This window comes from Heteronotia binoei, chromosome 2 (genome assembly GCF_032191835.1).
Source record: "Heteronotia binoei isolate CCM8104 ecotype False Entrance Well chromosome 2, APGP_CSIRO_Hbin_v1, whole genome shotgun sequence".
Taxonomy (NCBI): domain Eukaryota; kingdom Metazoa; phylum Chordata; class Lepidosauria; order Squamata; family Gekkonidae; genus Heteronotia; species Heteronotia binoei.
In genome coordinates, this window is record NC_083224.1 from 16,923,355 (window position 1) to 16,943,909 (window position 20,555).

A 20,555-nucleotide genomic window follows, 5' to 3' on the forward strand; every position below is an offset into this window, starting at 1 on the left:
TCTTTCGATGTCCATTCATTCAAGTATATAGCGATAAGTTTATTTCCCCACTTTTAGACGGAACAATCGCGGATGCAGGTAAGGCCTGCCTGGAGAAACTTTTAACGGATGAGAATCTCCAGACAAGTAGCCCAGTTCTGCTACCAGTTGGTAAAAGTCCACAATGAGACACAATTCTGTATGACCTGCCTGAATTTTATGATTTATATGATTTTATAGACATTTAATATTTGACATTTTAGACTTATTTTAGATTTTATGAATTTTTATAAGGTTTGGAGGTTATGACCAAATACATTTCTTAGAATATTTATGGTGGTTCTAATAAGGATGTATTATAGTTAATGGTCTATGGTTTGTACTACTTTGCGTTCTTAACCACTGTCCACCAGCTATATGTAGCTCTGCTCACTATACCCCATTCCATTGTCTGAAGAAGTGTGCATGCATACGAAAGCTTACATTCTGAATAAAACTGTGTTGGTCTTAAAGGTGCTACTGGGCTCCCACTTGTTCCTTTCACCATTGTAAGATCCTGAGCCTGTAAAAAGTTCTGCGGCAGCCAAGGGCTAGAAACCTGGGTCCGAAACCTCACTCAAACAAAGCCAGTGGGTGATCTTCCATCAGGAACACTTTAGCAGTCTGGTACACCTCACAGGGTTGTTGCAAGAATCCTGAACTCTTTGGAGGAAGATTAGAACATTTTTCAAAAAAAAAAATTAAATGCAAGTAGGAAAACTTAAGCATTTTCAACGTAGCTCTTCATTGCAGTGAGACATGGCATAGTCAGGGCATCTGTCCTGTGAAATCGCAGTCAGCATGGCTTCCCTCTGGTGTATGGCTTCATAATAATAATAATAATAAACTTTTATTTATATCCCACCCTCCCCGCCGAGGCAGGCTCATCATCTCTTGCCATCTGGTATCAGGTGATATTCCAAATCCCATGAGGGAGCACACTCCCTGAAACCCTCTAGAACAGCATTTCCCATTTGCAGGGTCACAACCCAGTACCGGGCCATGGAAGCCTCAATACTGGATCGCCAGGGGCGGCCTGACAGCCGCTCCCCCTTCTATTTATATTCAGTGCTGCATGCTGTAGCACTCAGAGAACGCTACAGGCACTGCGCGCTGGCCAGAAGCCCTCCCCCGTCCCTCTCTAATATCTGGAAACCTCAGATTGAAGAGATAGGGAGACAAAATACATCCAACTGGAAACCATTCAGCTGAAAACTCATTAGAGGGGAGGAGAAATATAGCTGTTGAGGTGAGGGAAGATGGTGTTTGTGTTTGGGGGGTGGCATGGAGGAACAGGGGTGTAGTTGGAGGCTAAAATTAAACAGGAGTATTGAGCCACATAAGAACATAAGAGAAATCATGTTGGATCAGGCCAATAGCCCATCCAGTCCAACACTCTGAGTCACATAAGAACATAAGAGAAGCCATTTTGGATTAGGCCAATGGCCCATCCAGTCCAACACTCTGTGTCACACAGTGGCCAAAAAACCCAAGTGCCATCAAGAGGTCCATCAGTGGGGCTAGAAGCCCTCCTACTGTGCCCCCCCACCAAAGATTTCACACGTGGCCCAGCCAAGCAGAGTGACATTAATTCAGATCCTCATAACAAAAGTGTTTGATATCCATAGGATAAGAAGTTACATGACTTTTCCTTGAATGGGTTCTTAGATGTTGCTGAAAATAACCATGCTGGTTGAATCTCTTTTTATTCAAAAGATTTTTGCCCTCTGTGGATTGCTTGATGCTGTTGAAGATGGCCATTCTGAGTGAACCTCTTCCCACACTCTGAGCATTCAAAAGGCTTCTCCCTTGTGTGTGTTCTTTGATGTTTTTTAAGATCATGGCTTTGACTGAATCTCTTTGCACACTCAGAGCACTGAAAAGGCTTCTCCCCTGTGTGGGTTCTTTGATGCCGTTTAAGCTGGCCACTGCGAATGAAACCCTTCCCACACTCTGAGCACTCAAAAGGCTTCTCCCCTGTGTGGGTTCTTAGATGCTGTTGAAAAGTGCTACTCTGACTGAATCTCTTCCCACACTTTGAGCATTCAAAAGGCTTCTCCCCTGTGTGGGTTCTTAAATGATTTTGAAGACTGCTACTCACCCTGAATCTTTTCCCACACTCTGAGCATTCAAAAGGCTTCTCCCCTGTGTGGGTTCTTAGATGACTTTGAAGATCACCACTCCATCTGAATCTCTTCCCACACTCTGAGCATTCAAAAGGCTTCTCCCCTGTGTGGATTCTTTGATGCTGTTGAAGACCACTGCTTAGCCTAAATTTCTTCCCACACTCTGAGCACTGAAAAGGCTTCTGGCCTGTGTGGATTCTTACATGCTGTTGAAGAGTGTTACTACGACTGAATCTCTTCCCACAATCTGAGCATTCAAAAGGCTTTTCCCCTGTGTGGGTTCTTAAATGACTTTTAAGACTGCTACTACAACTAAATCCCTTCCCGCACTCTGAGCATTCAAAAGGCTTCTCCCCTGTGTGGGTTCTTTGATGCTTTTTAAGAAGGGAACTATGACTGAATTTCTTCCCACACTCTGAGCATTCAAAATGTTTCGCCGCTGTGTGGATCCTTTGGTGCACAAGGACTTGTGATTTGTATCTGAAATACTTTCCACACTGAAAGCATTTACATGCCTTCAATATACCATGCTTTGAAAAATGTATATTATGTTGGGTTTGAACTGAGAAGTTCATTCCACACTCCAAGCACTTGTAAGTTTCCTCCAACCTGTGAATTACTTCTTGGAAATCCACCCCCTGAGAAGGAATGCATTTATCCCTCTTCTTTACCCTGTGCCTGACTTTCTGCCTCTGAGGCCTGCCTTGAATCCTGACTTTTCTTCTCACATCTTCATTCTTGCCATCATCTGGTGATACATGATGCAGTTCCTCATCCTCCTCATTCCTCCGATCATCTCCTGCTGGAATAAAGAGAGAGATCTCCTGTTAGAATCCACACATGGAGGTCTGATGTGCTCCTGATGTTTCAAATATTCTAATGCCTCCCTCCTGTTTTAAAGTGAAGCATACAATAATAAATACTTTGAAAGTACAGTAAGCTTCCTGCATTAGAGAGTCTTGGTTGAGACTCTTACAATCTTTATAGCTCCCCACCTGTGTGACTTCATTGAAGTGAAGTAAGGACTATGTTATGATGGAAACTGTTTTGGTTCTCCAAGAAATTATACAATTTCTCTCCTAAGGGAATTAGCATCTGCCAAATGACGTTCATTCTCTGACTAAAGCTCTTTGCAAATGCCACACTTTAATTTCCATTCCCCCCCCCCCCGCAGTGGATTCTCTGGTTCACACAGAGGCCTTTGTTCCTTCTTTTGTTGACTGACCTTTCTTCACGGACTGAGGTTTCAGGGAGGACCCCTCTTTGGCAAGGAATGGGCTTATCCTTCCTCTTACCTGCGTGGCTTTCCTCCTGCCTCTGTGGTCCATCTCCAAGGTTTTCTTCAGCATCTTCAATCTTGACTTTTTCCAAAGAGAACTCCTGGAATTCCCCAGCTGTCTTCTCTACATCTGCTGCTGGAATAAAGTTTCAATCAGCACCCATGCAAGAAGCCAAGCCACCAGTCAAGCAATCCTCTCTCTTGGGTCTCCATTTCTTTTATAAGATCTTCTTTCCTACCAAACTGAGCTGATGGTCACACTTTATAGGCCCTCCAAGAGAGCTGTTTTTTCTATTCTGCCTACCCCTCCTTTTCCCAAACGTATTTTAAGGGGGAAGGTGGCAAAGAATGATTCCCCCCCCCCCACTGCTTCCAATTGACTGGCCGTGAAGCTATTTCACTTTCAGTTCTTGATGTTTAAATACAAAAAATTCTCATGATATTCAGTTTCCTTCCAGTTGTGAAGAGAGCCAGGAGGAGCTGGCTTCCAGCCTCCCCTAAATACGCATTTTGGTTTTTTAAATTCTATTTATACCCCACCCTCCCCGCCAAGAAGATCTAACCAATATCCTGATTTCTCAGTTGTCAGCCTTTACAACATCCCCTTCCCTTTCTGCCTTGTAGGGGCGTTATGCAGCAAGTAGTCCTACCAGTTAACATTGGACGGTGGCCGGCAAAGGTTCTGTGGATCTAACCGAGATCTCACCAAGTGAACCCTGGGCCTAGGCCCCTGGCCCCCTCCACCTGAAGCTCTGACCCAAGAACACTGAGCAGGCATAGCAGGACGGTGCTTGTGCTCAGAGGCGCTCAGAGCCTGGCGTGGCAGGGCGGTGCATGTGTTCACAGGTGCCCCACTGACCCCGCTTAGCCTTCTCAGGTCTCGAAAAAGCTGAGCGGGGTCGGCCTGGCAGTGGGTGCACTCAGAGGCTCATGGAGCCCAACTCTCAGTGTACCTGATCTGCGCCCCCTGCCTCTGTTGTGCTTGCCGTTGACACCATGGGGGAGAGAGAGCAGCTTAGGCCACCAGATGCTCTGGGACTGCACCTGGGTTCCCTTGGTCAGAGCCTGATTAGATCCACAGAAGGTGTGTCTTTCGGTCCCAGGCAGGCTTTTTTGGTAGCAGGAGCTCCTTTGCGTATGAGGCCACACGCCCCTGATGCAGCCAATCCTCCAAGAGCTTACAGTAAGCACTGTACTAAGAGCCCTGTAAGCACTTTGAGGATTAGCTACATCAGCGGGGTGTGGCCTAATATGCAAAGAAGCTCCTGCGACAAAAAAAAGCCCTGGTCCTGGGAAGGCTGAGCAGGGCTCATAAGGCTGCCACCGCCCATAAGAGAAGCCGTGTTGGATCAGGCCAATGGCCCAACTAGTCCAACACTGTGTCACATAGTGGCCAAAAAACCCAGGTGCCATCAGGAGGTCCACCAGTGGGGCCAGGAACGAGAAGCCCTCCCACAGTTGCCCCCCCCCCCTCAAGCACCAAGAATACAGAGCATCACTTGCCCAAGACAGAGAGTTCCAACAATACGCTGTGGCTAATAACCACTGATGGACTTCTGCTCCATATGCTTATCCAATCGCCTCTTGAAGCTGTCTATGCTTGTAGAAGCCACCACCTCCTGTGGCAGTGAATTCCATGTGTTAATCACCCTTTGGATGAAGGATGAAGAAGTACTTCCTTTTATCTTAACTGGTTTTATCTTAACTAGTGTTAATTGGTGGGACTACGTGCTGCAGAACACCCCTACAAGGTAGAAGAAGGGGATGTTGTAAAGGCTGACAACTGAGAAATCAGGATCTGGCTCCTTCCAGAGTCCTTCTGAGAGCCTCTCAACCCTGCCTTGGCCTCGAGCCACAACACCTTTTCTGGCTTGGGTGTTGGCCACAACACTGGCTCAGCTGCCCCTGGATCAGTGGCGTGGCTTGTATCGCTCTACCTAGCCAGGATGAACATCAATTTCATGGCCACCTCAACTTCTTCAGGCAACCGGTGGTCGCCCATTACCTGCACTGGCCACACAAACAGATACAGATACTGCTGTTGATTCATGCATCATCTTAGAGGCAGTGATTCGCGCCTTTAGCACCCACAAAAGAGCCTTACCCAGAAAAGCCACACTCCCATAGTTCTCCAGCATGACTTCCCTGTAGAGGGCTTTTTGGCCTGGATCCAGAAGGCCCCACTCCGCCACGGTGAAATACATGGCCACCTCCTCAAAGTTAAATGGAGACTGAAAGAAGAAGCAGATTCCCTCATCACACATCATGCCAAACAGAGACTTGACACTTTTGGCAAGGATAGTTTGTGAGGGTGCAGGATGTAGAGCTCAGTATGTGTAAAGGCAGTGCCATCCAGAGCGTCTCTTCCTCAGACAGCAGGAGCAAAAGCTTCCCTGAGAAAGAACTGAGAGCCCTGACTATTCTTCATTCTTCCCCCACACACACACACCTGGACCAGAGGCCAAGGAGGTGTTTCCACTTCTCTGCAAAGAAAAGGGCTCAATAACGTCTCTTCACTGCCTGCAAGGGAGACAAAATGGGAAGGAAGAATTTCAGCCTCAAATCCCTATTTTCTTTGCTTGTCTCAATCTTGCTTATGCATCCCAATTCCCAGAGTTGTGAAACCTTGTCTTCTTTACACTCAAGAACATTTTGTAAGAACATTTATTAAAATGTGGAAGAGGTGGAAGACAAACCTCAAGTACCCATGACCCTGGGGGTGTTATAAATGCTGCCAACACATTTCAGACTTTTGTGAGGCGTGAAATGTGCCCTGTGAGCCCTGGAGCTCCAATGGCTTCAGTATCCCTGCTAGATCAGACCAAAAGCCCAGGCATGACTTGCTCCCACCTCCTGGGCCTTCTTACCCATCCTGGAGTCCGGAGTGGCAAAAGAAAAGCAGGTGACTAGAAAAACATAACCATCACATCCAGTCCTAAATCTATGTGATTTTTAGAACATCAGCTAAAACTTTAGGGTGCTGCCAGAGTGTTTCCTGAGCGTATACTGATAGTCTGACTTCACATTCAGGTATTTGGCTGGAGGAGACATGAAAATGACTCTATGTCCAGCCCATGCTCCACCCGCAAAACTCACAAGAGGACCAGACCATGGCCTGGCATCCCTAATCCAATATCCTCTTTCTGTTACCCCCCAGATGCCCCTGAAAAGTCTTTAAACTGGGACACAGAGCCCCAATTACTGGCCTCTGACAGTGGGTTTCCCAAGATTTGCTGCCCAAAAACATGGTGTATGTGTTTGTGTGTGTGTGTCTAAAACGCTGTCAAGTCACAGCTACTTATGGTGACTCCAGTTCCTCAAGGTAAGTGACATTCAGAGGTGTTGTGTCATTGCCTGTTTCTGCACAGCAGCCCTGAATTTCTTTGGTGGTCTCCCAATCCTAACACTAACCAGGGCTGACCATTCTTAGCTTCTGAGATCTGATTACCTTGGGGAGTCTGGGCCATGCTGGTCAGGCTAATAGCTACACCCAGATTTGTCTTCCTTTTCTTTGTTGAGCCACCTTGAGTCTTTCTAAGGAAGGAGAGATATGCATATTTCCATCAATGTAAATACGAATGGAACTGCTCTCCATCAATTGGTATGTTTCCTCTTAAAGTGGAGTGGCCATCACAACATCCTATGGCATCATTTCCCAGAACTACATTCTACGTAGGCTGCAGAAGTATTTCCCTCTTCTCCTGTCCCGAACCTTCTGCCCTACAACTTCATAACATGCCCCAATCCCCTCTGGACAGGAGACCCCCTTACCACTTGGCAGGGCATCTTGGGTACACTCCTGGGCCTGCGCCCTCTGACCTTCCTCAGACAGAACTCCTTTTGCCTCACGGAACTTTGCTTCCACCTTCCGAAATCCTCTCTGTGTCTGAAACAACAGCAAGGGAGAGGGGCAAGAGAAGGAACGGAACAGGCTGATGTGATGGATCCTGACCCACTTCCAGGCTACTCATCCCTGACTCCACCACCAGAGCTCCTTTAACCACAAGTGTTGGGTTTTCTTCACAGCCTACTGAATCATCTAGAGGTAAAAATATCTAAGAATTGATAGGAGCAATACACTGAAACATTTATTTAATTTATTAGTTCAATTTTTACCCCACCCTCCCCACCAAGGCAGGCTTAGAAGAGACAAACCAGCACATTTCACCACAAAACAATTAAAAACAGTAAAAACATCATAAAGTGTGATATGTGCAATGGCGAGATACAGCTGTCCATGATCTCCATACACAGATAAGATAAATAAGAGATAAAAGACAAAATCCTTTCAAGAAGAACCTTTCAAACCAGAAGGTAGAGTTTTAGAAAGTAAAGCTGCACGGAGAAGAATTGGGAGAAAGAAACCCCCAGGAGGAGATGGGATATATCAGTAGAGCTATTTCAAGCCACGGAAAAGGAGTCCATCAAAGTCTTAACAAGCATATACTAGCAAAGATAGAAACAAAACAAAGGTCCACAGACAGGAAACACTCATTTTACATTCCAATTCTGAAAAATAGAGACATCAAAGACTGTAGGAACCAATGGACAATTGCATTAATGCAAGTCAAGTGATGCTCGACATTTCATAACAAGGAGTATTGTTGCATATTGAAAGAGAAATGCCAGATATTCCGTTCCAGCTGTATTCACAAAAGAAAGTAGCAATTGAGATCATACTGAAGATTTACGTTGTTAATGGAGAACAGAAGAGGATTTCAGAAGAAAACCAGCTTGTGATTCATAGCTTACATCAACACTTTTGACTGGAAGGACTTAAAAAAAAAGATTGGTTTGAAAAGAAATGGGTTTGCTGCAACGTTTCTTTTGATGCACAACCTGTACTTTGGGCAAGAGGCCACTGTTAGGACAGAATGTGGAGAAACAGAATGGTTTCCAATTGGCAAAGTTGCCAGACTAGGATGTATTTTATTTCCCTGTTTTTTCAATTTATATGCAGAATGTATTATAGGAAAGACAGATTAGATTTAAATGGTGGGGTGAAAATTGGCGGAAGGAACATTAACAGTCTGAGAGATGCAGATGACACATTAGAGGCAGAACGTACTGAAGACTAGAAATAATTACTTATGAAGGTTAAAGCAGAACATGCTAAAGGAAAATGACAGCTGAATATCAGGAAGACAAAAATAATGACTGGTGTGGAATTACGGAAATTTAAGGTTGATGAAGAACCTGAAATCGTTCAAGGTTTTCTGTCCCTTGTGTCCATCATCAACCAAAAGGGAGACTGCAAAGAAGAAATCAGGAGATTGAGACTGGGAAAGGCAGCCATGAAGGAGCTAGAAAAGATTCTTAAGTGTAAAGATGTGTCCTTCGTGACCAAGATCAACTTAATTCCAGCCACAATATTCCCCATTACAATATGCATGTGAGAGAAAAGTTGGACAAGGAAGAAAACTAACAGGAAGAAAGTTGATTTTCTGTGCCGATGAAGGAAAGTTTAGAGTTTCTACAGATACCGAGATCTGCCAAAAAAGATAAATAAGTGGGTTTTAGATCAAATCAAGACTCAACTCTCCCTGGAAGCTAAAATGATTCAACTGAGGCTATCGGATTTTGGTGATATTATGATAAGACAGAAGCCACTGGGAAAGATAATAACGCTAAGAAAGGTGGAAGGCCTCAGGAAAAAGAGGAAGACCAAACACAGGATGGATTGACTCAATCAAGGAAGCCACGGCCCTCAGTCTGCAAAACCTGAACAAGGCTGTTAACGAAAGAACCTTCCTAGCATTGCCATATATTGGAAACACTTGATGGCAGTTAACACACAGATAGAAATATCTGGCAGGAAGCCTTAGGAGAAGCTCATTGCTTGAGTGGAGTGTCTGAAAGCCCCTCACCTGCAGTGCCTGCCTCTTCTCCTCTGCCTGACTCAGGAGGAAACCTTCGGCCAGGGCCACTGCCTGGGAACTGCTCTCTGGCCCGCATCCTCTCACCCAGCCCTGCACTTCCTGCGGCAGGATGGCCAGGAACTGCTCCAGGATCACCAGGTCCATCATCTCCTTCTTGGTGCGCCTCTCTGGCTCCAGCCAGTCCTTACAAAGTCCGTGGAGCCGGCTGCAAACCTCTCGGGGCCCATCAGCCTCCTGGTAACCAAACAGCCGGAAGCGTCGGCTGCGTACATCTGGGGTCACAGGGTCTTGAACCAAGTTCTCTGGCACAGCTCTTCCCCAAAATTCAGCACCACTCCCTGCTTGGAGAGGATGGGAACCTTTCCTGGATGTCTTCCCAGTTCCAAGGCCTTCAGGGTCCTTCTCTTCCATCTCCTTCCCTTTTCTCTTGGGCTGCTGTCTCTGACTCTGGAAAGACACTCTCATTCACTTGGCTGTGAAGAGGGTGAGGGAAAGATATCAGAAAGGCAGGAAGGAAAGAAAACGGAGTTAAATCACTGACCCTGGTGAGGAATCACCTAAGGATAACCCCAGTGGATCAGAAGGAGCGTCCTTGTTCTAGTTTTCGTATCAGGATTAACATAACTGTGCCATATCACATATCAAGCATTTAAATATAGTCCCTGTTTAGTGCTCCAGACAACAAAAACACCAGTACTTACTATTTTAAAAATCTGCTGTGGATCTTATGAGCGTGACTTCCAATTCCTAGGGATCAGTCTGTCTAGTGGGCCCATCTCAAGGCAAACTGGAACGAGGAACAAGCAGCTACTAAGGGCTGAACCATTAGAGTTCACCACTCCTTAACTACCAGACCAAGCCACCTGAGGAGGTAAGGAAGATGATGATGATACTGGATTTATATCCCGCCCTCCACTCCGAATCTCAGAGTGGCTCACAATCTCCTTTACCTTCCTCTCCCATAACAGACACCCTGTGAGGTGGGTGGGGCTGAGAGGACTTTCACAGCAGCTGCCCTTTCAAGGACAGAGAGCGGCCTATAATCTCCTTTCCCTTCCTCCCCCACAACAGACACCCTGTGAGGTAGATGAAGATATTGGATTTATATCCCGTCCTCCCCTCCGAAGAGTCTCAAAGCGGCTCACAATCTCCTTTCCCTTCCTCCCTCACAACAGACACCCTGTGAGGTGGGTGGAGCTGAGCGGGCTCTCACAGCAGCTGCCCTTTCAAGGACAACCTCTGCCAGAGCTATGGCTGACCCAAGGCCATTCCAGCAGGTGCGAGTGGAGGAGTGGGGAATCAAACCCAGTTCTCCCAGATAAGAATCCGCACATTTAACAACTACACCAAAGGCGCCCACTCCCTTGGCTTTCCCCAAAATATTAATTATTCAATAGGGCTTTTCAACCATAGTAATAAGGTTGCACTGAACAAATGGCTTTACAAATTTAATTGGCTGCATTATTGGGTACTGCAGTCTATATTCCTGTGTACAGTTTTCTGTAAGCTGTATCCTGCTATATAATTTTACGTCATTTATTGCGCCATCTTAACAATTATGCTTTCCTTCAGTACTGCGTTTCAGATTTTTCATTCGTTCTACTACCCAAATTCTATTTCATAGTGTATTGAATCCTGTTGATTATAATCCAGATAATATGAAGTGAATTGATCAAGACAAAGGTCTACAACTGAAACACGGCTTTTTAAACCTAGGAACCAGGGGAAGCGACAGTTTCAGGATGATACAATTGTGCACTTTATTTCTGATGTGGTGGTTAAATGTGCAGACTCTGATCTGGGAGAACCAGGTTTGATTCCCCACTCCTCTGCCTGCAGCTGCTGGAATGGCCTTGGGTCAGCCAGAGCTCTCTTATCTGGGAGAACCAGGTTTGATTCCCCACTCCTCCCCTTGCAGCTGCTGGAATGGCCTTGGGTTCTTATCTGGGAGAACCGGGTTTGATTCCGCACTCCTCCGCTTGCAGCTGCTGGAATGGCCTTGGGTCAGCCAAAGCATGGTATAAAAAACTGCGAAGGAAGGCTGTGAGAATAGCACCCAACTGTCAGACTGTTTGTTTCTTGTTTCACTGTTTTAATTATTGTAAATTATTGTATATGCTTTGTAATATTTATTAATTTTTTTAATTTAAATATTTTATTGATTAATACACAACAAAAGACAAACAAAGAAAAAACATATAACATATCTCCTAAAACAATCCAACCTCTACCACCACCACCTTTCCAACCACTCACCCATCCATACCAGAAGTGTCGAGGGCTTATCCATATACAATATTATTTTTCCAAGTCTATTCCCTTACTTTTCACCCAAACATAAATAGGCTCCCATATCTCTTTACATTTTTGTAAGTTTCCATCCTGTAATCTTGTTGTTAATATATCTAATTCTGCGGCTTCCAATAATTTTGATAAAAATTCTTCTCTATTAGGTATCATAGATATCTTCCAATATTTTGCATATAATATTCTTGCAATCGTAACTATATGAAGTAATAATTTTTTTGCTTTTTTGGAGATATTTTCTCTACAAATATTTAAAAGATACAACTCTGGTGAGTGATGGAGATTAATTTTTAGGATTTTTGGGGTCCAGATGTTAATTTGGGCCCAATATTTTTGGGCGTGTTCACATTGCCACCATATGTGAATACAGTGTTCCCTTTTTTTTTTTTTTGCACTTCCAGCATTTATTTGAATAATTCGGATTAATATTTATTAATTTTATTGTTTTAGATTTTATGTTGTAAGTTGCCCTGAGCCCACCTCGGTGGGGAGGACGGGGTATAAATCGAATAAAATAAAATAAATATTGAATCTCATTAAATGGCAGGCTATAATTAACGTAGATTCAAGTGGGCAGCAGAAGAAAGTTTGAGTCCAGGGGCACCTTTAGGACTGGAAAAGTTTTATTCCAGGGATAAGCGTTCATGTGCAAACACCACTACCCACCTGCACGTATCTTCATGAAAGGCACCACATTAAGCTGGGTGGAATAGAAGTCCATCGACCTTAGGAAGAAACTAGCACAGGCACAGACTGATACTGCCCTTCTTGCAAAATGCAGAAGCCTGGATGAACATATGAAGCTGCCTTCTACTGAATCAGACCCTTGGTCCATCAAAGTCAGCCCTTCAGCACGAAAAACCCCTCCCATGGTGATCACCCCAGGAACACCCTGGTGGCTCTTTATTCAGGCAAACTGATATCCCTCTCCCCGGAATGGGACTTTGAGCAGAGAAAATGCACCCGTCGAAATAGTACCCAAACTCCCTTAAAACACCAAACAGTCTCCCATCCCGGATGGACTCCATTCAACAAGATGCTGGGATGGGGCTGGCTTGGGGGCACCCCCTCCTCACCTCCTCGCTGCAGGGAAAGAGCCGCCTTGCAAGCCCAGCGGACCACCCCCTCCCCGGAGAAGAGCAGCCCTTCCTGCAAAGGTTTTACTTACTGCGGAAGGACCTGCCCGTGCTCTGCTGCTCTGGCTGGTATGAAGCCCCACCCCTTCTCGCCCCCCCTGCGCAGCCTCTCTAGTAAAGAGCGCAGCTGTTTTAACGCTTTCGCGGCTGCAGAGGCCCCCCCACCAAAGGGATTCCAGGTGTATATAATTAAAACCATCCGTGGAAGGCGTTCCGTTAAAGAGACACAAAAATCAATATGTGTACCTATTAGGGTTGCCAAGTCCAATTCAAGAAATATCTGGGGACTTTGGGGGCGGAGCCAGGAGACATTGGGGGGGCGGACCCAGGAGCAAGGGTGTGACAAGCATCATTGAACTCCAAGGGAGTTCTGGCCATCACATTTAAAGGGACGGCACACCTTTTAAAATGCCTTTCTTCCGTAGAAAATAATGAAGGATAGAGGCACCTTTTTTTGGGGCTCATAGAATTGGACCCCCTGGTCCAATCCTTTTGAAACTTAGAAGGTATTTTGGGGAGAAGCACTGGATACTATACTGAAAATTTGGCGCCTCTAGCTCAAAAAAACAGCCCCCCCAGAGCCCCCGATACCCATAGATCAATTCCCCATCATTCCCTATGGGAATCGTTCATGGAAGTGCATAATGGCTGTGGGGGTGGAGCTTTCCCCGCCGGCCAGCTGGCTGGGGAAGGGGGAAGCCTGTAAAACTGGGGGATCCTCTGCTGGGACCTGGGGATTGGGAAGCCTAGTACCTATCAGTATATCTATTTATTATACTAGGAGTAAGGCCCCTTGTGAAGAAAAATACAACGGGCTCTAGAAAGAGGCTCTGAGCAAGTGCCCACCACCCTTGCTGTCTTCCCAACCCACTCAAGTGAAGGCATTGACCCCACCCCCCCCCCAAGGGAGCTGATATCTGCCATCTAGAGAGCAATTGTAACTCTGAGTGATCTCCAGTGGTTCCCCAGGAGGAAGTGGCATTGTACCTGTCTGGGGTCCTATCCCTCCTCAAACCCTGTCCTCTTCAGGCCCCACCCCTAAAAAAGCTAGGAATTTCCTAACCTGGCGTTGGCAATCCTATTTCCTTCCCTTTACTTGTCCCTCTGACTTCAACTTTCCATCATCTTCCCCCTCCCTCCAATCTCTACATAGGAAAAGGGCAGTCTTTCTCCACAGTGGGGGGAGGGGGGGAACCAAAGCAACTGACATCATTTTCCTCCGCTCCCTTTGATCTGAACAACAACCCTGTGAGGCAGGTTAGGCTGGAAGTCTGTGAAAAGTCCAAAATCACCCAGTCAGCTTCTACAGCAAGAACCTGTCTCTGGCAGACCCCACGCTAAAGCCCTAACTGCTATGCCTTCTTCAAACTCCATCACAGAATCTCCAGGAATTTCCCACCAACCTGGAAAGGTAACAAGAAAGGCCTATGGGTGAGTGCCCTCCCACCCTTGCTGTCTTCCAACCCATCCATGTGGGCATTCACTCCCCCCCCTCAAGGGTACCTTATCTCTGCCATGTGGATAGCAGTTGTAATTCTGAGTGATCTCCAGCCCTCCCCTGAAGATTGGCAACAATGGTTCTCTAGGAGGAATTGTTGGTTTGGATTCTATGGCATTGTACCTGTTTAAGGCCCCACCCCTTCTCAAACCTTACCCAACCCTCTTCAGGCCCCACCCCTTAAATATCCAGGAATTCCTTAACCTGGAGTTGGTAACCCTATCTCCTTCCCTTTATCTACCCCTCTGACTGCAGCTTTCCATCACCTTCCCCCTCCTTCCAGCCTCTACATAGGAAAGGGATCTCCACTGTGATCAGGCAGGCAAAAAAGGACTATGAGGAGCATATAGTAAAAAACATAAAGACCAACAATAAACATTTCTTCAAATATATTAGAAGCAGGAAACCAGCCAGGGAGGCAGTGGGGCCCTTGGATGACCAAGGGGTAAAAGGATTACAGAAGGAGGATAGGGAAATGGCTGAGAAGTTATAAATAAATAAATATAAATAAATTTTATTTATATCCCGCCCTCCCCACCTCGGCAGGCTCAGGGCGGCTAACAACATTTCATAAAACATACAATAATAGATAAAACCTTTAAATTTAACAATATAAAACATTAAACTTAAAAACATTAAATCCAATATATACAGTTAAATAACTTCGTCTGACAGTGCTGATGGTGTTTGACGCTAGTTCTGCCAGTATATACACAGCGGTATAGGTCTTTAAACCGCATTGGCGGATCCTTAATTAACGGTCTTCTTTAGCAGTCCGAATGTGCAAGTTTAAAAAGGGTGGTCTTGCAGGCCCCGCGGAACTGATCGAGGTTCCGCAGGGCCCGCACCTCCTTGGGGACTTGGTTCCATAGGGCAGGGGCCACGATTGAAAAGGCCCGTGCTCTGGTATTCTGATATTTAATCTCTTTCGGCCCAGGGATAGTCATTAGATTTTTCCCGGCTGACCTCAGTGCTCTCTGGGGTTCATATGGGGAAAGACGATCCCTCGGGTAGGCGGGTCCTCGGCCATATAAGGCTTTAAAGGTAATGACCAACACTTTGTACTGGACCCGGTATATAATTGGCAGCCAGTGCAGTTCACGTAGCCCCGGCCGTATATGTTCCCATTTCGGGAGTCCCAACAACAGCCTGGCCGCCGCGTTCTGCACTAGCTGCAGTCTCCGAGTCCGGCACAGAGGTAGCCCCAAGTAGAGGGCATTACAGTAGTCCAATCTTGAGGTGACCGTTGCATGGATCACTGTTGCGAGGTCCCGGCGCTCAAGGAAAGGGGCCAACTGCCTTGCCCGCTTCAGATGGAAGAATTCTGACTTGGCAGTGGCTGCTATCTGGGCCTCCATCGATAATAAAGGCTCCAGTAAAACACCCAGGCTCTTTACCTGGCGCGCTGCTTTCAATGGCGCGCCATCGAAGGCCAGGAGAGCTATTTCCCTTCCCAGAGCGCCGCGACCCACACAAAGGACCTCTGTCTTCGCTGGATTCAACTTCAGCCCACTCAGCCTAAGCCATGTTGCAACAGCCTGTAAAGCCCGGTCGAGATTCCCTGGGGCGGAGTCAGGCCGGCCGTCCATTAGTAGATAGAGCTGGGTGTCATCTGCATATTGATGGCAACCCAGCCCAAACCGCCGAGCAATCTGGGCAAGGGGGCGCATATAGCTGTTGAACAACATCGGGGAGAGAACTGCTCCCTGAGGCACCCCACAGTCCAGTGTGCGCCTCCGGGACCACTCACTCCCAATAGCCACCCTCTGTCCCCGACCCAGGAGAAAGGAGGAAAGCCATTGCAAGGCCGACCCCTCAACCCCAATGTCAGTGAGGCGGCGTGTCAGTAGCCGATGGTCGACTGTATCAAATGCAGCCGACAGATCTAACAGCATCAGCACCGCAACGCCGCCTCGATCCAGTTGCCGCTGGAGGTCATCCACCAAGGCGACCAACACCGTCTCCGTCCCATGGCCCGGCCGGAAGCCAGACTGGCATGGATCTAGGACAGAAGCGTCATCCAGAAACCTCTGTAGCTGCAACGCCACAGCCCTCTCAATAATTTTACCTAGAAACGGTAAATTGGACACCGGACAATAGTTCGCCAATTTGGCCGGGTCTGCTGTAGCTTTTTTCAAGAGAGGGCGGACCAAGGCCTCTTTCAGAGGTGTTGGAAAAAGCCCCTCTAAGAGGGATCTGTTTATGATGTCCCGTAAAGGACATCTAAGCTCCCTCTGGCAAGATTTAATCAGCCAAGAGGGGCAAGGGTCCAGATCACATGTTGTCGGGCGAGCAGCAGAGAGGATTCTGTCGACTTCCTCCAGGCTGAGTGAAGTTGAATGCATTTTTTGCCTCAGTCTTCACTGTGGAAGATGAGAAGTGTTTGCCTGCTCCAGAACCACTTATTTTGGAAGGGGTGTTGAAAGACCTGAGTCAGATTGAGGTGACAAGAGAGGAGGTCCTACAACCAATAGACAAATTAAAAACTAATAAGTCACCAGGTCCGGATGGCATACATCCAAGAGTTCTAAAAGAACTCAAAGTTGAACTTGTGGATCTTCTGACAAAAATGTGTAATCTCTCATTGAAATCTGCCTCCGTTCCTGAGGACTGGAAGGTAGCAAATGTCACCCCATCTTTAAAAAGGGCTCCAGAGGAGATCCGGGAAATTACAGGCCAGTCAGTCTGACTTCAATACCGGGAAAGCTGGTAGAAACCATTATCAAGGACAGAATGAGTAGGCACATTGATGAACACGGGTTATTGAGGAAGACTCAGCATGGGTTCTGTAGGGGAAGATCTTGCCTCACTAACCTGTTACAGCCTGCCTCGGCGGGGAGGGCGGGATATAAATAAAAGTTTATTATTATTATTATTATTATTATTATTATTATTATTATTATTATTATTATTATTATTATTTCTTTGAGGGGTGAACAAACATGTGGGCAAAGGAGACCCAATAGATATTGTTTACCTTGACTTCCAGAAAGCTTTTGATAAAGTTCCTCATCAAAGGCTCCTTGGTAAGCTCGAGAGTCATGGAGTAAAAGGACAGGTCCTCTTGTGGATCAAAAACTGGCTAATTAATAGGAAGCAGAGAGTGAGTATAAGTGGGCAGCCTTCGCAGTGGAGGACAGTAAGCAGTGGGGTGCCGCAGGGCTCGGTACTGGGTCCCATGCTCTTTAACTTGTTCATAAATTATTTGGAGTTGGGAGTGAGCAGTGAAGTGGCCAAGTTTGCAGATGACACTAAATTGTTCAGGGTGGTGAGAACCAGAGAGGATTGTGAGGCACTCCAAAGGGATCTGTTGAGGCTGGGTGAGTGGGCGTCAACGTGGCAGATGGGGTTCAATGTAGCCAAGTTCAAAGTAATGCACATTGGGGCCAAAAAACCCAGCTACAAATACAAGTTGATGGGGTGTGAACTGGCAGAGACTGACCAAGAGAGAGATCTTGGGGTCGTGGTAGATAACTCACTGAAAATGTCAAGACAGTGCGATTGCAATAAAAAAGGCCAATGCCATGCTGGGAATTATTAGGAAGGGAATTGAAAACAAATCAGCCAGTATCATAATGCCCCTGTATAAATCGATGGTGCGGTCTCATTTGGAATACTGTGTACAGTTCTAGTCACTGCACCTCAGAAAGGATATTATAGCATTGGAAAAAGTGCAGAAAAGGGCAACTAGAATGATTAAAGGGTTGGGACAAGGTTAAAACGCTTGGGGCTCTTTAGCTTGGAGAAACGTCGACTGCAGGGTGGCATTGGGGGTGGCCAACGGGACCTCTATGCTGCTCAGCCCAAAAATTATCAAGCCTTTGTTAATTTCAAGCCTGATCTGAATAGAGACAGGAGACTGTCCCTAGGGTGATCAGGCCAAACAAATGGGACTTGGGACTTAGATTTTAAATGGAGTCTAGTAACTATTAGGGCAAAGTCCCTACTGGGACTTAAATTTTTCAGTATGCTCTCTGCTTTATTGTAGAACTATGCTTTATGCTTGACTGAATTCTAACTGTGTAACTGTTTACTGTTTTGCTTTTCTATCCATATATTATTAGTCTTCTGTCTAAAGGAGAAACTTGGAGTCTAATAAAGCCTATCTGTTATTGTGTATTAGCCTTCTGATAACTGCAGGTTGTTCCGGTTTTGGGTTTGTGTTGCTGGGGGTACAAAATAAATCCCGCAACAGTAGTAACCTTTTGATCACCTGAATGTAACCGCCGGTCCGCAGGCCATATGCTTGACACCCCTTGAATAAGCCAAAATAATTTCGTTTGGCAATCTGTTAAGGCATCGGTTTCCAAGTTATCTCTTATTATTTCGCTCATAACAGCTGCCAAAACTATAATTGCTCAGAACTGGAAATCCTCACTTAATTTGTCTATAGACAGTTGGATCCTTAAAATTTGGGATTTCATCACGATGGAAAAAATCACTGCTGATATCGACATTTTAGATCCGGTAAAGGCAGCTCAGAACTTTTATGCAAAGTGGTACCCCATTTTGGATAAGATAGATGTTGACATCACTCATTCTTCCTCACTCAACCACCGGGTGATCCATAAGAAAATTATCCTCTCTTGACTGTCTCTTCCCTAATAATTATTTATTGATTATATTTATTTTTTGTGTGTGTGTGGGTGAGTGCAGTGAGTATTCATGTATTGGTTATTGTGACTGTATCTCATTGTTCCCTAAGTATATCTTTGATACTTCTTGTATAAATGTGTTGAATATAAATAAAAATTGTTTGTGAAAAAAATAATAATTTCGTTTTAATTCACCTTTCCCTTATCCCAATATGCCCCTTCCTTTTAACAAATATACATGTGTGCAAGTTCGTGTAAGAAAGTCAGAGAGAGAGATACCAAGTCTCAAAGAAAACGAAGGGCAATCATAGTGTACTGTGCCTGGCAGAAGACTCCATCCATCCCCCACCCTCACCCTGCCTTCCTTCCCTCTCAGCAAGAGGAAGAATGAAAGCTTATCTCTGAAATACAACACTGCTGGTCTTAAAGGAGTCAGGCTTTACTCTTTCTCCTGCACGACCACTCCCTTTCGCTTTTGCTTTCTCTCCCCCTCCCCATGGACGCAAGGGAGGCTTGGCTCAGTTCTCTCCCACACAAAGCAGGAACCAGAAAGCAGCAACGGAGACCTGGGCAAAAGCAACCTGTGACATGGTGGTAGCAGCAGCGCCAGAGAAGAAAGCAAGAAATAGCCAGAAGCTTGGAGTTCCATTCTGCAGGCTGTATGATGGACATCCTTGGGCTGGGATCTGGGAGGCCCAGGTTCAAATGCCATTCTGCCTGGAAACTGGACTGTGATCTCTGGTCGATTGCATTCACTCAGGCTGACCTGCCTCACAAGGCTCTGCTATGGATGGAATAGAAAAGTGTAAAAATGTCATAAACCCCTCTGAGTCCACAATGGGGAGTAAGATGCAGTAGAGATAAACTCCATGCACATCTTTTTATGTTCCCACTTAAAACAGAAGAGCTCCGTGGTGCAGAGTGGTAAAGCTGTAGTACTGCAATCGGAGCCCTCTGCTCACGACCTGAGTTCGATCCCAGCGGAAGCTGGTTCAGGTAGCCAGCTCCAGGTTGACTCAGCCTTCCATCTTTCCAAGGTCAGTAAAATGAGTACCCAGCTTGCTGGGGGGAAAGTATAGATAACTGGGGAAGGAAATGGCAAACTGCCCCGTAAAAAATCTGCCGTAAAAACGTTGTGAAAGCAACGTCACCCCAGAGTCAGAAACGACTGGTGCTTGCACAGGGGACTACCTTTACCTTTATTTAAAACAGGTGCCCCATGGGACAAAGTCTTTGAAATGCTATGATGATTTCACCCACCCCCCAGGATTCCCTTCATCATCTTCTTGGCTAAAAATCTCCTTTTCTTTCTTTGTTTTTCTGACTGTCCTGCCCAGCTGTTTTAAATATACATTGATATATGCTGACCCAGCCAAGGCAAGCAAGGGACCCACTAAAATCTTTCTTTTGTCTTAGTTTGATAATGGCACACAAGAGGGGGATGGTAAATCAAACCAACAAACTGTTTTATTTTACTTTAAAGGAAATGGTCAGGTAGGATTCAGGTTTAGGACTTATGAAGCGAACATGCACAGGGATGAGGTAACCTTCTATAAATACAAACATCAGACAGTTTGTCACAAGCAAGTATTCATTCCTGCTATTCAGACAAGTCTTGACAGAGGAGATATCATCATTAGTAAGAAAAACCCAAAACCATTGTTAATACGATTTGTCTATGTCCTTTCTAAAATTTATATCTCTGGTACCTGACATT

At 45.8% G+C, this 20,555-nt stretch overlaps 1 protein-coding gene across 3 annotated transcripts; it reads right to left on the reverse strand.

Moving 5' to 3' along the window:
• Positions 1-1,591: 1,591 nt before the first annotated feature.
• LOC132565999 (zinc finger protein 436-like) lies at positions 1,592-12,844 on the reverse strand. Of its 3 annotated transcripts, none has more exons than XM_060230627.1 (7): positions 12,778-12,844; positions 9,291-9,775; positions 7,195-7,309; positions 5,873-5,943; positions 5,528-5,654; positions 3,440-3,559; positions 1,592-2,946 (listed from the first exon to the last, which is right to left on the reverse strand). In XM_060230627.1, exons 2-7 carry the CDS (start codon positions 9,765-9,767, stop codon positions 1,724-1,726), a joined length of 2,133 nt encoding a protein of 710 aa, XP_060086610.1. In that variant the 5' UTR covers positions 9,768-9,775; positions 12,778-12,844; the 3' UTR covers positions 1,592-1,723. The 3 variants fall into 3 exon arrangements, with proteins under 3 accessions (XP_060086610.1, XP_060086612.1, XP_060086613.1); XM_060230629.1 differs by having other exon boundaries at positions 9,291-9,749; positions 12,778-12,838; XM_060230630.1 differs by having other exon boundaries at positions 12,686-12,786.
• Positions 12,845-20,555: the final 7,711 nt, after the last annotated feature.

Excerpts from the sequence above, each read along its gene's own strand:
- LOC132565999 (XM_060230627.1), bottom strand. The coding sequence starts at position 9,767 with ATGAGAGTGTCTTTCCAGAGTCAGAGACAGCAGCCCAAGAGAAAAGGG. Across the intron at positions 7,310-9,290 it reads AGAAGAGGCAGGCACTGCAG|ACACAGAGAGGATTTCGGAA; the intron begins GTGAGGGGCTTT and ends CTGTTGTTTCAG. Across the intron at positions 3,560-5,527 it reads TGGGAGTGTGGCTTTTCTGG|CAGCAGATGTAGAGAAGACA; the intron begins GTAAGGCTCTTT and ends ACTTTATTCCAG.